The sequence below is a fragment of the Hypanus sabinus genome, chromosome 10 (assembly GCF_030144855.1).
Source record: "Hypanus sabinus isolate sHypSab1 chromosome 10, sHypSab1.hap1, whole genome shotgun sequence".
In the NCBI taxonomy this organism is placed as follows: domain Eukaryota; kingdom Metazoa; phylum Chordata; class Chondrichthyes; order Myliobatiformes; family Dasyatidae; genus Hypanus; species Hypanus sabinus.
In genome coordinates this window covers 97,497,424-97,519,862 of record NC_082715.1, presented here as the reverse complement: position 1 = coordinate 97,519,862, position 22,439 = coordinate 97,497,424, and the positions used below count along the sequence as shown (strand labels likewise).

General features: G+C 40.9%; 1 protein-coding gene across 2 annotated transcripts in view; it reads right to left on the bottom strand.

The window, feature by feature from the left end:
* Nucleotides 1–486: 486 nt before the first annotated feature.
* The window catches only part of sh3bgrl2 (SH3 domain binding glutamate-rich protein like 2), an 89,007-nt gene continuing 67,054 nt past the window's right edge, over nucleotides 487–22,439 (bottom strand). Inside the window, exons 3-4 of one of the 2 annotated variants that reach the window (XM_059982364.1) lie at nucleotides 21,319–21,399; nucleotides 487–1,430 (exon numbers count right to left, since the gene is read on the bottom strand). In XM_059982364.1, coding sequence (XP_059838347.1) covers nucleotides 1,416–1,430; nucleotides 21,319–21,399 — 96 coding nt within the window. In that variant the 3' untranslated portion in view covers nucleotides 487–1,415. Of the gene's footprint in view, nucleotides 1,431–17,534; nucleotides 17,659–21,318; nucleotides 21,400–22,439 lie in introns of those variants that run through there. The other variant, XM_059982366.1, reaches the window with a different exon arrangement.

Below are 22,439 nucleotides of genomic sequence, written 5' to 3'. Positions count from 1 at the left end.
GACATCTCTTGCAAACATTACTACTTTTTTGGTCAGTAAATGCAGATCCATGACTAGGCAGAATAATTTTAACCCATTCTAGATTTTGCCCATTGTGTTGTTTCCCACCCATAAGATGAAATGACTGATGTGGTCCTTGAGGATTCAACCTTTGTGATGCTGTAAAACATATTTGGTGAAGGACAGTGTTTGACAATGAGACTTTTAAGCTGTTCCTCATGACGTCACATCATCAAATATTCCTCCTCCTGCTTTATACCCATGATATCTGTGGGGCCTTGATATAATTTTTAAGGGGTATAACCAGAGACAGAAATAAGTAATTACTAAGTTAATGGGTCTGCCTTTGCAAGATGTATCATACTCCCTTATCTGCATTAAATATGACTTGGTGTTGACAAAAATTCTGGGGAGAACTATTAATAGCTAATGATATGTTGGAAAGTGCATACAAAAACACAGTAAGAAAGGTTTGGCAAATAGATATCTCAGCAAAATCAAAAAGCCTTTAATACATCCCTACCAGGTCACATGATATAGTATTGTGCCTTTGCTAGCATTATAATAATGGCATTGCTCCAGTAATGATCTCAGCATGCTTTCTGCACAGTAGAGATTGAAATAACAGCAGTAGTTCCTCAAAACTCTCCAGCCTTTTGTATGATGTATTTTCATAAAGAGACATAAAACACCAGATCTCTTCAGGGAAAAAAGGAACAAACTGCTGGGGGAACTCAGTGAGTCAGGCAGCATCTGTGGATGCAAAGTGATAGTTGACATTTTTGGGTCTACACCCTCCACTGGGTCTAATGACCCAAAATGTCAACTACCCCCTTGCCTCCAGTTCAGCAATGGTTGACAACGTAACACTTAAGTGCTGAGGTGTTCTGGCAACGAATAGTCCAGCTGAGTTCCTCCAGTAGCCAGTGTTTTACAAAGTTGATCCCTTTCAGTAAGTATTCATCTACAAAAATCTTTTTATTCTTCCGTTAATCACCACTAATGGCTATATGCATGTCGTAGAGAGGAGATGTCCTTATATAAACGTTGCACTATTGACATTAACCCGTGGTGGAGCAATTATGGTGTTGGCGAAGGCAGAACACCGATACAACACTGCTCAGATGAACCTAAATTCACTCACTAAGGCAAGACGGCAAGCAGCAACCAGGATCTATCCAGTTTTGTCACCAACTTGACTGTTTCGTGTAGAGTAGACAGGACCAATGATTCTTTTCTTCTTAAAGCCGTTACAGCAAGGAGGTTTTATTGTGATAAGCTGGGATATAGAGCAATGGTCAACGACATAACACAAGGCATTTACTGCGCTGAAGTGTTCCAATAAAGAATAGCCAAGCTGAGAGGCAGCTCTACACAAGGCAAACCATTTGGGGTACAGGTGGGTCTTCAAGGAACTATGGTTCAGAGTCCTATGAAGAAAACAGAACAACAGATTAAGTACACAGTATCACATAGTACAGGAGGCCTTTTGACCCATTACATTTGTACAAGCTGAAAAAGCGTTTGTGTAATCCCACTCTCCACCACCAGGTCATGTATCTTCAAATGCACCTTCAAATATTAAATTTGATGTGATACAATTATCTGCCTTTATGGGGAGTGAGCTCCAGATCCCTACCACCCTCTGGGTAAATTCAGTTTTTTCTTTTCCTTTCCATTTAATTCTTCCACCTTAAATCTATTACTCATGTTTTTCAACTATCTGCTAAGGGAAATATTCCTTCCCTTTAGTTAGTCACCTCAACTTTATACACTTTAATTAAGTCTTCCTTCAGCAACCTCTGTTGAAAGGAAACTCCCCTGCCTAATATTTTTCTCCTTATACTTATGTTTCTAGTCTCCTGGCAATACCCTTAAGTCACTTCTGTAATCTCATCTAATCTTTCCTGTAATGTGTTGACTGGAAGTGTATGTAGTACTTGGATTCTAGTCAAACTAATATTAAATTCTAGCATAATTCCACCCACCATTCATTATATTCTGTATCTCCACCAACAAAAAACAACATTCCATGCCATTTTAAAGGCTTGCCTCCAACCATTACAGATCTCTGGATCTACATTCCCAGGTCCCGATGCACTACGTGCCCCATTGCACCTCCCCAAATGGATCATCTCACCCGTCTTGCTTAAATTCCATTTGCCACTCCTCTGCCCAAGTGACCAGACACAACTTAAATTTTCCTGCAGCCTTAAGCAAAAGACTGCAGAGAAAATGCATCTGTTAACTGATCTATTGTACAGTAATTCAATAAACTACAGTACTTACTGGTACCTTTTTATATTTGTTTTCCTAGTGATCACTGTTACAAAATGGAGCTACTTTAGTGCTACTTCTGTTACAAAATGCATTTCATAGACCAGAGCAAAGCAGCAAATTTAGCAGGGAAGCCTTTCTAAATTTTTATTCCATGTGTATTGCTCAAGCCTACAATGCACATATTGTTGATTTTAAAAACTTGCCCAAGCAGGCATAATCACATTTCTCACATACCAAATATATGTGGGTGTTTCACTACTATGGATGGCTTCTACAACAGGATAAATTCCTGTTACTGTGAATAGTTAAGTGAGTAGAAGATGAACTGAACAAAAGTCATAAAGTTAAAGATGAAACATTCTTTTCAACATTTTAAGCAAGATTAGTGTATTATTTTTGATTTGTACAATTTTAGAGTAAAAAAAAGGAAAGAAGCACCATGAAAAAGTTTGGGCACCCCAAGAGATTTGAGCTCTCAGATAACTTTTACCAAGGTCTCAGACCTTGTTAGCTTGTTAGGGCTATGACTTATTCACAGTCATCATTAGGAAAGGCCAGGTGATGCAAATTTCAAAGCTTTATAAAAATACCCTGACTCCTCAAACCTTGTCCCAACAATCAGCAGCCATGGGCTCCTCTAAGCAGCTCCCTAGCACTTTGAAAATTAAAATAAATGATGCCCATAAAGCAGGAGAAGGCTATAAGAAGATAGCAAAGCATTTTCAGGCAACCATTTCCTCATTTTGTAACGTAATTAACAAATGGCAGTTAACAGGAATGGTGGAGGTCAAGTTGAGGTCCGGAAGACAAAGAAAACTTTGAGAGAACTGCTCGCAGGATTGCTAGAAAGGCAAATCAAAACCCCTGTTTGATTGCAAAAGACCTCAGGAAGATTTAGCAGACTCTGGGCTGGTGGTGCACTGTTCTACTCTGCAGCAACACCTTCAGAAATATGACTTTCATGGAAGAGTCATCAGAAGAAAACCTTTCCTGCGTCCTCACCACAAAATTCAGTGTCAGAAGTTTGCAAAGGAACATGTAAACAAGCCTGATGCATTTTGGAAACCAATCCTGTGGACTGATGACGTTACAATAGAACCTTTTGGCTGCAATAAGTAAAGGTATGTTTGGAGTAAAAAGGTGCAGAATTTCATGAAAATTTCATGAACACCTCTCCAACTGCTAAGCACGGGGGTGGATCAATCATGCTCTGGGATTATGTTGCAGCCAGTGGCACGGGGAACATTTCACTGGTAGAGGGAAGAATGAATTCAATTAAATACCAGCAAATTTGGGTAGGTAAATTAATGGAAAGTATTCTTAGAGATGGTATATATAAGTATCTGGATTGACAGGGTCTGTTTTGGAACAGCCAATATGGATTTGTGCGTGGAAGGTCATGTCTGACAAATCTTATTGAATTTTTTGAAGAGGTTACTAGGAAAGTTGACGAGGGTAAAGCAGTGGATGTCGTCTATATGGACTTCAGCAAGGCTTTTGACAAGGTTCCACATGGAAGGTTAAATCGTTAGGTATTAATATTGAAGTAGTAAAATGGATTCAACAGTGGCTGGATGGGAGATGCCAGAGAGTAGTGGTGGATAACTGTCAGGTTGGAGGCCGGTGACCAGTGGTGTGCCTCAGGGATCAGTACTGGGTCCAATGTTGTTTGTCATATACATTAATGATCTGGATGATGGGATGGTAAATTGGATTAGTAAGTATGCAGATGATACTAAGATAGGCGGCGTTGTGGATAATAAAGTAGGTTTTCAAAGCTTACAGAGAGATTTAGGCCATTTAGAAGAGGGGGCTGAAAGATGGCAGATGGAGTTTAATGCTGATAAGTGTGAGGTGCTACATCTTGGTAGGAATAATCAAAATAGGACATACATGGTAAATGGTAGGGCATTGAAGAATGCAGTAGAACAGTGTGATCTAGGGATAATGGTGCATAGTTCCCTGAAGGTGGAATCTCATGTGGATAGGGTGGTGAAGAAAGCTTTTGGTATGCTGGCCTTTATAAATCAGAGGATTGAGTAGAGGAGTTGGGATGTAATGTTAAAATTGTACAAGGCATTTGTGAGGCCAAATTTGGAGTATTGTGTACAGTTCTGGTCACCACAGGAAAGATGTCAACAAAATAGAGAGAGTACAGAGGAGATTTACTAGAATGTTACCTGGGTTTCAGCACCTAAGTTACAGAGAAAGGCTGAACAAGTTAGGTCTTTATTGGAGCATAGAAGGTTGAGGGGGGACTTGATAGAGATATTTAAAATTATGAGGGGGATAGATAGAGTTGACGTGGATAGGCTTTTTCCATTGAGAGTAGGGGAGATTCAAACGAGAGAACATGAGTTGAGAGTTAAGGGGCACAAGTTTAGGGGTAACACGAGGGGGAACTTCTTTACTCAGAGAGGTAGCTGTGTGGAACGAACTTCCAGTAGAAGTGATAGAGGCAGGTTCAATTTTGTCATTTAAAAAAAAAATTGGGTAGGTATGTGGACTGGAAAAAAATGGAAGGTTATGGGCTGAGGGCAGGTAGGTGTGACAAGGTGAGAGTAAGTGCTCAGCACGGACTAGAAGGGCTGAGATGGCCTGTGTCCGTGCTGCAATTGTTATATGGTTATATAAATAATTCTGGAAGCAAACATCACACCATCTGTAAAAAATCAGAAGACGATAATGATCCTAAACACACCTCAAAATCCACAATGGACTGCCTCAAGGGGCGCAAGCTGAAAGTTTTGCTATAGCCCTCACAGTCCCCTGACCTAAACATAATCAAAAATCTGTGGATAGACCTCAAAAGAGCAGTGCATGCAAGATGGCCCAAGAATCTCACAGAACTAGAAGCCTTTTGCAAGGAATAATGGGTGAAGATCCCCCAAACAAGAACTGAAAGACTCTGTGCTGGCTACAGAAAGCGTTTACAAACTGTGATACTTGCCAAACAGGGTGTTACTAAGTACTGACCATGCAGGGTGCCCAATCTTTTGCTTTTTTTGTTATTTTGAAACTGTAAAAGGTGGAAATGAAATAGTAATCTTGCTTAAAATATTAAAGAAATGTGTCATCTTAACTTTATGCCTTTTGGAAATCAGGTCTTCTTTTACTCGCTTAGCTATTCACAGTATATATTGTTGTTCAGGTGTCTTGCCATTCGGCGTGGGCGATCACGTCTCTCCATCCATCATGGTCCCAGACCCTCTGAATTGTAGTTGTTGCCTCCCCTGTTTCTAACCGTGATGTTAATCCATTTATCATTTTCATTCTCTGCTGCCTCTGCTTCTTCTTCCTTCCAGCTTTTCAGTTGTAACTAAATGTTCTAATGTCTCTCTTCACATGATGTGTCCAAAGAATTTTGATTGCTATTTTCTGATCTTTTTTTTTAAAGTAATGTACATTTTGTTTTTGTTCTCTGTAGAACTTCTCCGTTGGTTTTCCTGTCTGTATATGATATGCATAGCATTCTTCTGAGAACCACATCTCTACTGCATTGATTCTTTTTTCCATTGCATTTGTGATGGTCCATGACTTGCAACCATACATCAATATAGGAAGAATGTAGCAGCTGAGAGTTCTCAGGCGGATGTCAATTGCTATTTTCTTGTTCGTTAAGATGTTTCTCATTTCTGTAAATGTTGTTCTTGCCATTGCTATTCTTGCTTTTACGTCTGTTTCGCATTTGTCATCAGATGTTACCCATGATCCAAGGTACTTGAAGTTGTGAACTTGTTTTAGGGTTATATTTCCCAATACGATCCTATAGTTTGGGATATCAAGTTTCTTTGATATTACCATTACTTCAGTTTTCTTTTTGTTAAAGGTTAGGCCAAGTCTTTCACTCCGTGTGTTGATGTTGGATACTAGTTTCTGTAAATATACTTCACTGCTTGCTATCAGTACTGTATCATCCACACAGTGGAGGTTGTTGATATTGTTTCCTCCTATACTTATTCCATGTATGTCTTGTATGGTTTTCATGATGTTTGCACTGTACAGGGAGAACTGGTCTGGTGATAGAACACAACCCTGTCTGAATCCTCGCTTTATTGGCTGATATTCACCAACCTCGTTGTCTATCTGTATGGCTGCACTTTGTTGCCAGTAGAGATTCCTGATAATTCTTAGATCTTTTCTGTCATATTAATATCTTTTAGCATTTTCATGATGACTTGGTGTTTCACTGTGTCAAAAGCTTTTGTGTAGTCAATGAAACAGAAGTATAGGTCTTGTTGTACTTCTATTGACCTTTTGATAATATTCCTGAGAATATAAGTTGCATTTGATGTTCCCTTGCTTTTGATAAAGCTGCACTGTTCTTCACTGATCTCTGGTTTAATTTTGTTTCTTATTCTGAGCATGATGATTCTAAGTAGAATTTTTGTGAGGTGGCTCATTAAGCTATTTGTTCTGTGTTGTGCACACTCTGTTGCACCTGGTTTCTTTGGCGATGCAATGAATACTGTCTTCAGAAGATCTTCTGGTGCTCTGCCACTGTTGCATATCCTATTCAATAAGATTGTTAATTTCTCTACACCAAAATCTTCTAGCGCTTCATACAGTTCAACCGGAATGTTCTGCTGTCTCTGAGGTTTTCCCATAGTGCTGTTTTGTAGAGCCTTGAATTTGTTCTTCACTGTTATTTGGAATTCATTTCTTGATGTCACTTTTTTTTCTCAAAAGTCCCAAATTCAGCCTGGCTCTACTCTTGGTCTTTTAAGCTTCCTGAGTCTCAGGTACAACACACTGATTATTGGTATGTGATCATTGTAGCAGTCTGCACCCAGATATATTTTGCATGATTTCAGTGCATTTCCATACCTTCTTATAAGCATGTAATCAATTTGGTTTCTGGTGTTATCCCCTGGCCTCTTCCATGTCCATAGTTTTCTTGGGTGTTGCTTGAAGATGGTATTACCAATTATATAATCTTTTTCTGTGACCCATGTAGCTAGTCGTTCACCTCTCTCATTTCTCTCATCTATGCCGTAATGCCCAATATTGTCCTCGTCCCTGGTCTTGCCTACTTTTGCGTTGAAGTCACTTTGAATAATGGTATTCTCTGAGCTCTTACATTGTCTTAATGCTGTTTCTAGTTCGTCATAAAATTGTTCAATGTTTTCTTCACTGCTGTCTGCTGTTGGGGCATAAACTTGAATGATGTTAATGTCAAAAGGTTTTGCATGTGGTTTCACCAGTAACATTCATTATTGATTTTGCATGTTCTTCATCTAACATAAATCCAACACCTTTTCTCATGTATTTCTCCTCCTGAGTAAATGATGGTACATCCCTCTGTTTGTTTTACCGGCTCCTTTCCATCTCATCTCATACATTCCCAAGATGTTGATTTTTAATCTTTCTATTTCCTGTTTGATGTTGTCTAGTATTCCAGGTTGCTAGTCTGATCTCCTTTGCTTTTAATCTGCCGACAGTCACTGGATAATGGTCGAGGTTCACCTGTGGCACATGAGATCCTCTACTGGGTGAGGCTCCTTTCACGTCTTTGAGCTGAGACCGTGGTTGACTTGAGTTCATGATTATACAAGGGAGGAATACTGAAGTGGTTTCCTGTTGCCTTCTTCAGGTGCAGTGTCCATACTGGACGGGTAAACCTGGCCACTGATGAAAAGATTTGTCTGCCCAGCGTTTTTAGTTTTACAACCATACATTCTAATTTGCAGAATCTGCTTGTAAAAATCATCCACCACCTGCAAACCATGGCTTCACATGACCCTGATTGGGAGGCTAAACAGATACTACACCTTGCCCAAGGGTGACCTGTAGGCTATCGGACAGAAAGAGTGCCTTACACCTCCTTCTGCTGAGCAATTGCACACGCACACACACACACCATTTGTCACTGGACTAGAAAACAAGAACAATACAGTGGATTTTTTTATTTCCATCTTTTACAGTTTCAAAATAACAAAAAAAGGGCCCAAAGCAGAAGTTTGGGCACCCTGCATGGTCAATACTTAGTAACACCGCCTTTGGCAAGTACCATAGCTTGTAAATGCTTTCTGTAGCCAGCTCAGAGACTTTCAATTCTTGTTTGGGAGATTTTTGTCCATCCTTCCTTGCAAAATTCTTCTAGTTCTGTGAGATTCTTGGGCCGTCTTGCATGCACTACTCTTTTGAGGTCTATCCACAGATTTTCAATGATGTTTAGGTCGGGGGACTGTGAGGGTCATAGCAAAACCTTCAGCTTGCGCCTCTTGAGGTACCGGAGGATTAGAGGGAGGCCAATGTTGTCCCCTCGTTCAAAAAAGTTAGTGGGGATAGTCCGGGTAATTATAGACCAGTGAGCCTTGCACCTGTGGTGGGAAAGCTGTTGTTAAAGATTCTTAGAGATAGGATCTATGAGCATTTAGAGAATCAGGGACAGGCAGCATGGCTTTGTGAAGGGCAGATCGTGCCTAACAAACCTAATAGTTCTTTGAGGAGGTGACCAGGCATATAGATGAGGGTAGTGCAGTGGATGTGATCTACATAGATTTTAGTAAGGCATTTGACAAGGTTCCACAAGGTAGGCTTATTCATAAAGTCAGAAGGCATGAGATCCAGGGAAGTTTGGCCAGGTGGATACAGAATTGGCTTGCCTGCAGAAGGCAGAGGGTTGTGGTGAAGAGAGTACATTCAGATTGGAGGGTTGTGACTAGTGGTGCCCCACAAGGATCTGTTCTGGGACCTCTACTTTTTGTGATTTTTATTAACAACCTGGATGTCGGGGTAGAAGGGTGGGTTGGCAAGTTTGCAGATGACACAAAGGTTGGTATTGTTGTAGATAGTGTAGAGGATTGTCGAAGATTGCAGAGAGATGTGGCAGATGGAGTTCAACCCGGAGAAGTGTGAGGTGGTACACTTTGGAAGGACAAACTCCAAGGCAGAGTACAAAGTAAATGGCAGGATACTTGGTAGTGTGGAGGAGCAGAGGGATCTGGGGGTACATGTCCACATATCCCTGAAAGTTGCCTCACAGGTAGATAGGGTAGATAAGAAAGCTTATGGGGTGTTAGCTTTCATAAGTTGAGGGATAGAGTTTAAGAGATGCAATGTAATGATGCAACACTATAAAACTCTAGTTAGGCCACATTTGGAGTATGGAGTCCAATTCTGGTCGCCTCACTATAGGAAGCATTGGAAAGGGTACAGAGGAGATTTACCAGGATGCTGCCTGGTTTAGAGAGTATGGATTATGATCAGAGATTAAGGGAGCAAGGGCTTTACTCTTTGGAGACAAGGAGGGTGACAGGAGACATGATAGAGGTGTCCAAGATATTAAGAGGAATAGACAGAGTGGACAGCCAGCACCCCTTCCCCAGGACACCACTGCTCAGTACAAGAGGACCTGGCTTTAAGGTAAGGGGAGGGAAGTTCAAGGGGGATATGAGAGGAAGGTTTTTCACTCAGAGAGTGGTTGGTGTGTGGAATGCACTGCCTGAGTCAGTGGTGGAGGCAGATACACTAGTGAAGTTTAGGAGACTACTAGACAGGTATATGGAGGAATTTAAGGTGGGGGGTTATATGGGAGGCAGGGTTTGAGGGTCGGCACAACATTGTGGGCTAAAGGGCCTGGAATGTGCTGTACTATTCTATGTTCTATGACTGTGAACAAATCATAGCCCTAACAAGCTAATTAGGGTGTGAGACCTTGATAAAAGTCACGAGAGCTCAAATCTCTTGGGGTGCCCTATCTTTTGCATGGTGCTCCTTTCCTTTTTTCACTCTAAAATTGTATGAAACAAAAATAATACACTAATCTTGCTTAAAATTTTGAAAAGAATGTTTCATCTTTAACTTAATTACTTTTGGAGATCAGTTCATCTTCTACTCACTTAACTATTCACAGTAACAGAAATTTTGACCGAGGTGCCCAAACGTTTGCATGCCACTGTATTGCCAATAAGAAGTGATTCAACCATTACTCACAATCTGAGCTTTACCTCCGTGTAAAACCTCTACAATACCGATGAAATCGTCAATCCACATTGGTGCCAAGAGTCCAGGCAAAATGTTTTTTTAACCTTTGCTGTAATTATCACCTGAATGACTCATTAAAGTCAAGACAGACTGAAATGGAAGTTTACAAAGGAATGAGCACTCATTTCTCTTTATTCAGAAAAAAATCATCAGTGGACCACTAAAAAGATTTTCATTGTTAAAATATTAATCTTTCAGTCTGTCTGGCTGACAGGCTTTCACCACCTCAGGATATATGGAAGTATTTTGCAGCTGATGTAGTCTTTGGTGTCTTTTGGGGAAACACAGATGCCAATTTGAAATCCACAATCTCTCACAGAAGCAATATGATAAATGATTTAACACGTATGTTTATTGGCACTGAATACAGTAGCTTGCTATGTAACTTCAAATGGCAGAGTGTACTATATTTATGTGGGAATGGGGTCACCTTTGGTAAGGTAGCCAGAATTCACCTCTCACAAACATCAGCAAGTCAGCCATTTGGGTTGTACAAATTCAGTTTCATGGTCACCATTGCTGATCCCAGCGTGTTATTCCAGATTTAGCTACCAGGTTAGATCATGGCAAACCCATCCTCACATCAACAGCAAATTGAAGTAACAGTTGGACTCAGAATCATACAGCAGGGAAACAGGCCTTTGGCTCAATTATTTCATGCTGGATAAGATTTCTATGTAAGCTGGTCCCATTTCCCTGTGCTTGGTCCACATCCTCCTAAGCATTTCCTATCCATGTACCAGTTCAAGTACCTTTTAAATGTTGTCAACAGACCTGCCTCGACCACTTCCTCTGGCAGCTCATTCCATATATTGACTACTCTCTGGGTGAAATAGTTGCCACTCAGGTTCCTATTAAATACCACCTCTCTCACAGAAATGGGCCCTTTGGCCCATATAGTCAATGCCAAACTATTAACCGGCATATTTCCCACAACCCACATAGACTGCACATACCCCTCCCACCTATGTACCTATCCAAAAATGTTAAAAATCAAATCCACTTTCATTATTTCCACTGGCAGCTTGCTCTCACCGTAATCTGGGTGATGGAATTTCCCCTCATGTTCCCTTAAATATTTCCCTTTCACCCTTAACCCACAACCTCAAGTTCCAGTATCTCCCAACCTCAGTTGAAAAAGGCTACTTGTATTTATCCTATCTATTCCCCTCAAATTTAGTATATCTCTATCACATCTTCCCTCATTCCTCTACAATCTAGGGAATAATGTCCTAACCTATTCAACTTTTCCCCTATACCTCAGGCTCTCAAGCCCCAGCAACATCCTTGCAAATTTTCTCTGCACTATTTCAATTTTATTGACTACTTTCCTGTAGGTAGGTGACCAGAACTGCATACAATACTTCAAAATAGACCTAATGTCTTCTGCAACCTCAACATAGCAAACCAACTCCTGTACTCAATACTATAACTTCTGAAGGCCAATGTATCAAATAATTTCTTTACAACCCTCTCTACTGTGAGGACACTTACAAGGAATTGTGGATCTGGATTCCAGAATCCTGCTGTTCTACCGTACTCTTGCTGCTCTGCTACTCACAATGTAAGTCCTACCCAAGTTTGTTCTCGCAAAAGGCAACACCTTACACTTATCTGCATTAAATTCTATATCTGCCATTTTCAGCCCATTTTCCAGCTAGTCCACGTCCCACTGCAAACTTTGATAGTCTTCCTTGCAGTCCACTACACCCCCAATCTTGGTGTCATCCGCAAATTTGCTGAATCTAGTTTCCCACATCATCTAGATCACTGGTATTGATGACAAACAGCAACAGACCCAGCACAAAGCCCTATAGCACACCACTAGTCACAGGTCTTCAGTAAAAGAAGCAACAATCACTTATCACTCTCTGACAACTGCTGTAATGTCTAATTCATTTCACTACCTCATCTAGAATGAGGGGGTGGGGTGGCTCAGTCGGTAAAAGAAATGAAATCAAATCCTTAGAGGTGACATAGGATCAGAAGATGTGGAACTTTTGTGGGTAGAGCTAAAAAACTGCAAGGATTAAAAAATACTCTGATGGGAGTTACATACAGGCTTCCAAACTACAACAAAGATATGGGTTACAAATTACAATAGGAGATAGAAAAGACATGTCAAAAGGACAATGTTACAATCGTCATGGGGGATTTCAATATGCAGGTAGATTGGGAAAATCAGGTTGGTGCTGAATTTCAAGAGGGGGAAGTTGTAGAATGCCTAAACGATGGCTTTTTAGAGTAGCTTGTGGTTGAGCCCAGTAAGGGATCAGCTATTCTGGATTGGGTGTTGTGTAACGAACCAGAACTGATCAGAGAGCTTAAGATAAATGAGCCCCTAGAACCAAGTGATCCCTGCAACTTGAGAGGGAGAAGCAGAAGTTGGATATATTAGTATTACAGTGGAAAAGAGAATTACATAGGGTATGAGAGAACAGTTGGCCAAAATTAATTGGAAGAGCACATTAGCAGGGATGATGGCAGAGCAGCAATGGCTGGAATTTCTGGCAGCAATTTAGAAGATGAAAGATAGATACATCCCAAAAAAGTAGTATTCTAAAGGCAGGATGACGCCACTGTGGTTGACAAGAGGTCAAAGCCAATACGAAAGACAAACATAAAAGGCCTATAATAGAGCAAAAATTAGTGGAAATATTTTAAAAACCAATAGAAGGCAACTAAAAAAGTCATAAAGAGGGAAAAGATGAAATACGAAGGTAAGCTAACCAATAATACCGAAAGCTAACCGAGGATACCAAAGTTTCTTCAAATATATAAAGAATAAAACAGAGGTGAGAGTAGATAGCAAGAAGGAAGAGAGGCAGAAGAAAGATAATATATATACTTATGTCAGACATAAGTGATTGGGAAGATGTTGGCGTTGATTGTTAAGGATATGGTTTTGGGCTACTTAGAGGCACATGATAAAAATTGGATGAAGTCAGGATGGTTTCTTTAAGGGAAAATCTTACCTGACTAATATGTTGGAATTCTTTGAAGAAATAACAGGCAGGATAGATAAAGGAAAATTGGTAGATGTTGTGTACTTGGACTTTCAGAAGGCCCTTAACAAGGTGCCGTGAGGCTGCTTTACAAGTTAACAGCACATGGTATTACAGGAAAGATTCTTGCATGGATAAAGCATTGGCTGATTGGCAGGAGGCAAAGAGTGGGAATAAAGGGAGCCTTTTCTGGTTGGTTGGCAGTAACTAGTTGTTTCTACTTCTTTTCACATTATATATCAATGATTGGGACGATGGAATTAATGGCTTTTTGGCCAAGTCTGCAGGTGATATGAAAATAGGTAGAGAGGCAGATATTGTTGTGGAAGCAGGGAGGCTGCAGAAGGATTTAGGCAGATTAGGACAATGGGCAAAGAAGTGGAAGATGAAATACAGTGCTGGGAAGTGTAGGGTCAGGCACTTTGGCAGAAGTAATAAAAGTGTAGACTGTTTTCTAAATGAAGAGAAAATTCTAAAATCTGGAGGTGCAAAGGGACTTGGGAGTCCTTGTGCACGATTCCCTAAAGGTTAATTTACATGTTCAGTTGATGGTGAGGAAAGTAAATGCAATGTTAGCGTTCATTTTGAGAAGACTAGAATATAAAAGCAAGGATGTAATTTTGAGGCTTTATAAGGCACTGGTCAGGCCTCACTTGGGAGTGTTGTGAGCAGTTTTGGGTTCCTTACCGAAGAAATGATGTGCTAACATTGCAGAGCGTTCAGGAGAATGAGTTCAGGAATGAAAGGATTACTATATGACCGACTAATGACTCTTGACCTGTACTCCCTGGAATTCAGAAGAATGAAGGAGGACCTCACTGAAATCTATCAAATGTTGAAAGACAATAGTGCAGATGTGGAGAGGATATTTCCTATGGTGGGGAGTCTAGGACCAAAGGGCACAGCCTCAGAATGGAGGGACGTCCGCTTAGAATGAAAATGAGAAGGAATTTCTCTAGCTAGAGGGTGGTGAATCTGAGGAATTCCTTGCCACAGGTGGCTGTGGTGGCCAAGTCATTGGGTTTATTTGAGGCGGAGGTTGATAGAATCTTGATTAGTTAGGGCATGAAGGGTTATGGGGAGAAGGCAGGAGAGGGGCTGATTGGGAAATGGATCACACATGATGAAAAGGTAGAGGGAACCCAATGGCCAAATAGCTGAATTCTTCTCCTATATCTTTAGGCATTATGGAAATAAATGTGTGTTTGAGTATAAAGAGGATTGACATCCAATAGTTTGGAAAAGCTTCTAATCTGGCACTACCAAAAGTCCCAAAGATGCTGAATAATCACAACGTTGCCGATTTAGCTCATGCTCATTTCTCATGTATTTTAATCAGCCAGTAGGTGGCGTCTCCGCCCAACAGGATTGGACTGAACTGGATTCAGCCTTAAATTCTGCTGAGTCCTTGGCTATTCGGAGTGAGCCTGATAGATTCTTACTACCTCTTACTTTGTGCAATTACATTTATTTCAAATATAGGCACTTACACGATGAGCCAGCAGCTTGGACAACCTGAAATCTGTCAGTGCCAAAGGATCTCTCTATGATGAAATCATGAAATTCATGAAAACTGGATTGCTGTTTTTTTTTGTTTACCTCAATCCCCCTAGCATTCCAAAGTAAATCATTTAGTCTGAGCTTTGAAAACACTCAAGGACTGAGCATTCACACCTTTCCAAAGGCAGAGAGTTCAGACAAGCTGAGTGAAGACAGTCTTTATCTCAGTGCAAAAAATATGGATCCTAAAAGAAAACAGATACTGGTCGAACTGCTAAATGACTGTTTTGCATCTGCCTCTACCCCAGAAAGGATACTTTTGCTGAAAATTATGGTTGCTCTGTACTGAACATCATCATTAATATTACAATGCATAATCAGTCTCCTTAAAATAGATCAGGAGAGCTCGAAATTGTGACAACACTAGGTCGTTAATATTCAGCCAAGACTGGATAAATAATTAAAATAACGTGCTCCAGGGGCCCTCTGTTCACATCATTGTTAGTTCAATAAAATCAGGGATATTTCCATTAGTTTGAAAGCTGGAGAAAGGAATTTATTTACTCTGCTTTATAGCTTGATATCAGTAATCAGGAAAAATACTGGAAGGTGACACGAGAAACCTCTAGGGATCACGGAGGCCAAACTGTGACAAAAACACTTAACTTAGATAAACACTGCATCATCCCCAAAGCAAAGACAATACAGGAAAACACATCTCATTTGCAGGCCATAACACAGAAAGAGGGAGAAAGGAAAAACTTAAGTGTTGCTGTGCATGTGTTGTTTAAAGTTCCCAACCAACATACAGCTAATATTTACAAGGAAATGAGTTCTATTGTTTGATGCTGAACCTCCTATCATTTTAACACCAATACAGGACAAACTAAATTTAGTGTCCAGTTTCCCCCCAAAATGGTTAGTGATAGAATGCATCTCCTACTTTACAACCTAGAAGACTCTTCAGACTATCGATCCTATCTCTGCTCTCAGCACAATTCCATCAGTCCCATTCCCCATGTATTTTCCATAATCTATCTTCTTGCGCACACTCATTAATTCCTGTCACCCAATTACACTTAACTCATCCCAGCATGATGTTCGAGTGAAGGAAGAATGAAGCAGAGGCTAACCTGTTGAGGTGCAGATAAAGGGCCTTGTTTGAGCCTGAGAGGGATTGAGTGAGGGAAAGGGGCAAAACTCAGAAATGACCATAAAGGCAAGATAAAATGAAACCTTATCCATCCTAGGTATAAACCAAATGCTGCTCCTTTCAGTGCAAACAGAGGCTCAGTTTGACTCATGGTTATTCTCCAGCCACCAACTTGCAGCAGCATTTATATCTTTGCTCCCTCTAACCCGTCCTCCATGCATCTCAAGTCCTCCTCAAATAAACAGCATTTTTCTTTTGTATTATTCAAAAAATTAGTATTTCATTGCTATTATACAGTGAGTTTCAAAGCACAATTACCTAATGAGCTTTCAATATAATCCTGCAAATTAATCCCGACTAATATCTTTAATTATAATTTTTAATCATTAAAGCTGAGCCACATTGTGTTAGAGAGGAACTCTTCAAAGTAAATTGATTATCACAGTACACCTATGTTTCCATATACAACCCAGAGATTTGCTTTCTTGTAGGCATACACAGTAAATTAGGAGCAGCAGCTTAGGAGGATGGCGACTCCTTTGTTTGCATCTTCAGAAACAGCTCTATTTCTGTCTTTAATATCTCTGTTTTTCCCTTTCAGGGTTCTTTTGAAGACCCTGACCCAGAGTTGCATGCTGACTATGGTTCTTTATGGGAATGGGACCCGCTCTCAGGGTTTCAAGACTGGCCATTGTTCGGCACGCCAAGGGCTCCGCCTAAGAGTTCAGCTTGCCTTCGGAGGGCCAAGATCTCATGGCTCTGGAGGCGGGCAGATCGGAGGTTGGTGTCCGGGAAGGAGATCGGTGTGTCATGAGAGATGGGAGATTTAAGGCTGTGTGGCCAGTCTCGAGATATTTGGGCATGGAGCTTGAAAAAAGAGCGACACAATGGACTTTTAACATCATAAACCAGAGAGTTGTTTGCTATGTCTCCCCTCTCACCGTGAAACGGAGACTTCTCTTTCTCCCTTATTAGAGAGGGAGGGAGAGAGAAAGAGCCTGTGGTATGTCGAATACTGGGTGAACGAGTAGTCTTTGGCGTACTGCAAGTCTGTGTCTTTGCTGTTGCTCTGCACACGCTCGAGTACTTGGTGGCGGGTGCAGATGCTTTTTTTTGCTGGGGGGGTGGGATCATTGCTTGCTGCTGCTTAAGCACGGGAACGAGGAAAGACTTTGGGGTTCTAACATTTAACTGTCATTCATTCTTTGGGGCACCCCTCTGTTTGGATGGTTAAGAAGAAAAAGCATTTTAGGATGTATATTGTATACATTTCTCTGACATTAAATGTACCTTTGAAACCTTAAATCCAAGAAAGAAAATTGAATCAATGAAAGACCGCACTAACAGGACAAACAACCAATGTGCAAAAGACAACAAACTGTGCAAATACAAAATAAAAGGAAAAAAATCATAGTAATAAATAACAATAAACAAGGAAAGGTCCTTGAAAATGAGTCCATAGGTTGTAGGAATAGTTCAATAACAGGGCAAGTGAAGCTGAATGAGGTTATCCCCTTGTGTTCTTCCTGATGGCAGCAGTGGGAAGAGCACATGATCAGGGAGGTAGGGTCACTTGATGGATGCTGCTTCCCTGCAACATCGCTGCGCGTGGATATGCTCAATGGAGAGGAGGGCTTGAGCATATCCACTCCCTTTTGTTGGATTTTCTGTCCAAAGGCATTGGTGCTTTCATACCAGGCTGTGATGCGGCATGTACTTTATACTCTACACCTATAAAAGTTTGTCAAAGTTTTAGACATCTTGTCGAATCTTCATAAACTCCTAAAGAAGTAGAGACGTTGCTGTGCTTTCTTTGTAATTACACTTATGTGACAGGCCCAGGACAGATCCTCTGAAATGATAATACTGAGGAATTTAAAGTGGCTGATGTTACTTACCTCTGATCCCCCAATGGACCTCTGGTTTCATTGTCGTGAAGTCAACAATCAGCTACTTGGTCTTGTTGACATTGAGTGAAAGACTGTTGTTATGGTGCCACTCAGTCAGATTTTCAATCTCCCTCCTATATGCTGATTCATCACACCTTTAATTCTGCCAATGACAGTGGTTTCATCAGCAAACTTAAATACGGTACTGGAGCTGTGCTTAGCTTAATAGTCATAAGTGTAAGGCAAGTAGAGTTGGTGGGGGGGGGGGCTAAGCTTTGTGCTGTGCCTGTGATGCTAGAGATCATGGAGGAGATGTTGTTGCCAATTAGAACTGACCTGTGTCTGCAAGTGAGGAAATCCAGGATCCAATTGCACAAGGAGGTATTGAGGCCAAGTTCTTGGAGCTTATTGATTAGTTGTGAGGGAGTGATATATTGAATTTATGGTAAATATTATTTATTTGGACTTACTTTAGAAAATGGGGCTCATCCGCCATGGTTGGCAGCTCATCTAGGAGAAGAAAAACTCTGATTTCAAACCTCCCTGGCCTTGCGGCTACAGCCACTCACAGAGGAGGCTTTAGGAGTAAACCCCGAGGAAATAACCGAACTGGGGTTCCTAACACAGACCTACATTGAGTTTAACACTGACTGGTAACTGCTGTGATGCAGCTGATACCAAACTATAGCAGTCTTTGCCGTTCCTTTGGATTCATCTGCTGCACGGAGAGGGGGAGCCTGCTGCACTGGCAACAGCTTGCCCTCCATTTCACACTTTAACGGCTTGCATATTGACTGGTGGCGACAACACAGGCAGCTGGGATGCAACCTTCATGGCTGACCTCACCCAACAGAGGGCTTCATACCTTAGAAAATAGCTACCTTCAGAGATCTTCATTAAATAGTTTATCTATATCCATTAAATCATAGTGAAGAGGGAAGATGTAAATAACACAAAGTCAATAATAAAATACAAAATTACAGACGACAAAGGGTCTTGGCACAAAACATCAATTGTTTAATCCTCTCTAAAGATGCTGCATGATCTGCTGAGTTCCTTCAGGATTTGGTGTGTGTTACTCAGCATAAAACAATTATTCCTTCCATTGGGCAGTATGTTAGTGTAGAGGTTAATGCAATCACTGATCAGGGCTCGACTCCCACCGCTGTCTGTAAGGAGTTTGTACATTCTCCCGGTGGCCACATGGGTTTCCTACAGCTGCTCCAGTTTCCTCCCACATCGAAAAGACATATGGTTAGGATCAGCAATAGGAGGTTGCGGGCATGCTATGTTAGGACTGGAAGTGGCAGTACTTGCAGGTTGCCCCCAGCACATTCTTCACCGACTGCATGTGCGATGTATGACTGTTGGTACACTGTTTTGCACCTTGGTCCCAGTGTAACACCATTTCATTTGGTGGTTGATTGGCAAATAAACTTGAATTGAGAGGTGCTGTCAGGGTAGCCAAGCTACATAACTGCAGTACATATTTTGTAGTTGATACACACCATAAACACTGGTGGAGAAAACTAGCATTGAGGGTAATTGGATGTGGTATGAATCAGGCAAGCTGTTTCTTCCCCCCTGTATTTAGCTGAGCATTTGGATTGTTGAAGGTGCTGCACTCATCCAGGCAAATGGAAATTACTCTACCACTCTCCTGACTTATGACTTGAAGATAGTGGAAAGGCCTTGCGGTTTCACAAGTCATAGGGTGCAGAACCCGAGGCTGTGACCAGATCTTGCAGCAATGGTATCAATATAGCTGGTCCAGTTGCAGTCTGGTTGATGGTGACCGCAAGGATATTGACGGAGAGGGATTAAGTGATGGTACATCATTGAATGCTATTGGGAAGGTTGTTAAACTCTTTTGCTGGACATGGCCATTGTTAGGCAGTTTGGCACAGAGTAACAGTGTTCATCAACTGATAATTGAATGTGGTTTAGCCCTTGCTGCATCCAAGAATATGCCCAGACATTGACCAATATTTAATACTATTTGCAATTTTAAAACCTCCCCTCTTGACCTTACGATAGAAGCAATGTCAGGTGCAGTAGCTGAAAATGTCCGGGCCCAGGACAGTACACCAGGGAAGTTGTGCAGTGACATCCTGGGACTGAAAATGATGATCTTCAACAGACAAATCCACTTCTCTCTATACAAGGTATGATGTGACTTCAACGCTTGATTTCAGGTTTTATTAAGGTTATTTTAAGTCAAATGCTACCTTAATATCAAAACAATCACTCTTACCTCACTTCTGCAATCCAGCATAGCTCCCAAGACTTTGTACTTTTTAAAATAGCGTTCTCTACCTACCCTAATACCACAGAATACTTGTGGAAAGATGCACAACTCCCTGCACCACAGTGCCACCACCCCATCCCATACTCCCGGTCTCTTGGTACCAAAACAGTTTTGCTAAAACTGTAAAACAGTTCCATTTACTACATATTATCTCTTCTCATTCTATGAGAATGAACAGTACAGGAACCTGAAGACCCACACTCAATGTTTTAGGAACAGGTTTTTCCCCTCCATCATCAGACTTCTGAATGGTCCATGAACTCTACCTTGCCATTCTGATTTCACACCTTTTATTTATTTATGAGATTTATAGCAATTTTATGTCTTGCACTGTACTGCTGCACAAAACAACAAAGTTCAGGACAAATATCAGTAATAATAATCGGATTCAGTGTTAAATTCCACATTTCTACCTAATTCACCAGTCTATCCTCCCTGCTGTTTAATTCATGTGTGTTTCTTATCTGCAAGCATTGATATCATATCTCTATATGAAGTCTAGGTTATCAATGTTTATCAGGAATAGTGGTCCCATTATTGATCACTGGGAAACCATGCTACTCTTTCTTCCTATTTGAAAAGTTACAACTCAGTACCATTCTGTTTTTAGTCCATTAGCCAAATTTTACAACAACATTGAGGATATCCTTTCAACTGCACATAAATCTATTGTCAGGACAACTGTGAATTGGTTTTCAGAGTCCATCTACACTCATCAACCTTTTCCATTGGTTTCAAGATTTCACTTGTTGCCTTGCACAATTTTTCTTTAATAAGTTTTTAACTATTTTCAGTTGCCCATAGTTTCTCAAATACAAATCTATTTTGTCCCAGATCATTCTTAACAGTGTCCCAATGTAGATAACTGCCCAGTGATTGCTTATGTGGAATAGGATCAAGTACAGAAGCATAACACACAATGGATGTCATCAGAACCACAATAGCCATTGCAGAGCTAACTCACTAATCCAACTGTTCTACTCCTCACCCATAGACACATAATGCTCTTCCTTTAAATACTTGCTGAATCCTCTTTTAAGTACAGTAATTGACAGTTATGTTGACACTTTATCCAGAGCACAACTAACTACATTAGAAAGATGCTTCACTATGATGCTATATCTATACCAAACCTTTACAAAAGGTGGGGATAAAAACAAAGTGAATTAACTTTAAATTAAAGGATATATTTACCTGTGATGTAGATTTTGGTTTCAAACCGAAAAATGTGGCAACCGTATTATTTTCCTTTGATTCGAAGAAAGCATCATAATCCTAGAATCAAACCAAAAAAGTGTAAGTATCTATAGCAACAACACACAAAATGCTGGAGCAATGCAAGAGCACCTACAGTTCAACATTTTTAATAGACCATTGCATTTGAGAAGGAGGAAAGAATAGCAAAAGGTAGATGGGATTATTTCTCATATATACTTCAAAGTTCAATGTAATTTAGATTCATCTCCAAACAGGCAGCCAAAAAACAAGAAAACTGGAAAAACCCAGAAAAGAAAAAGAAGACCATCGAACACCCAGTGCGCAGAGAGCAAAAGAACAAATCGTGCAAACAACAGAAGAAAGCAAATGGCATTCAGAGTAAAAACAAGTCCATAGGCACGAAGCCCGCAGCAGCCAGAGCAGTCCAGGGCATCACAGTTCAGCGCAGAGCTGAGTAAACATCACGGAACAATGAGCAGAACCAGCCTGACCCTCACCTCTTGTCCCGACACCCTGTCTTTTCAATCCATCTGGATCCACAGGTAAATCATCCAAACATTTAGTTGTTCCTCACACTGTCACAATGATATGCCCCTTGCCTGGACCCTGCCACCACGTTTCAGCCCGTACCTGACCTTTCCAAATCGGCCTGGCACTTAGACCAATCAAACCTCACTCTCAGTCTAAGTGGACGGTTGATCAATCTAAGCACATAGAGATTGAGGCCTTTTGATCAACGGCCTATGCCAGCTCTCAACTAATCCCATTCCAGGCACTTACCATATTCTCTCACTCATGTTTATTAACCGCCCCCCCACCCCACCCCACCCCGACTCAAGCTATGGGGAATTTAAAGTAGGCAATTAAACTACCAATCAGCATATCTTTGGGATGTGCGGCACTAAGAGAAAACACACCCAGTCACTGAGACAACATGTGTACTTCACTCAGACGGTACCCAAGCTCAGGATCAGATTCATGCTGTGTGGCAGCCACACTCTCCAATGCTCTCCACTGTGCTCTCTAACCTTACACCAGGGTGCATGGTTTGCTTGAAATTACTTCTAAAATAGCCTTCATTGAAAATAAAATTACTA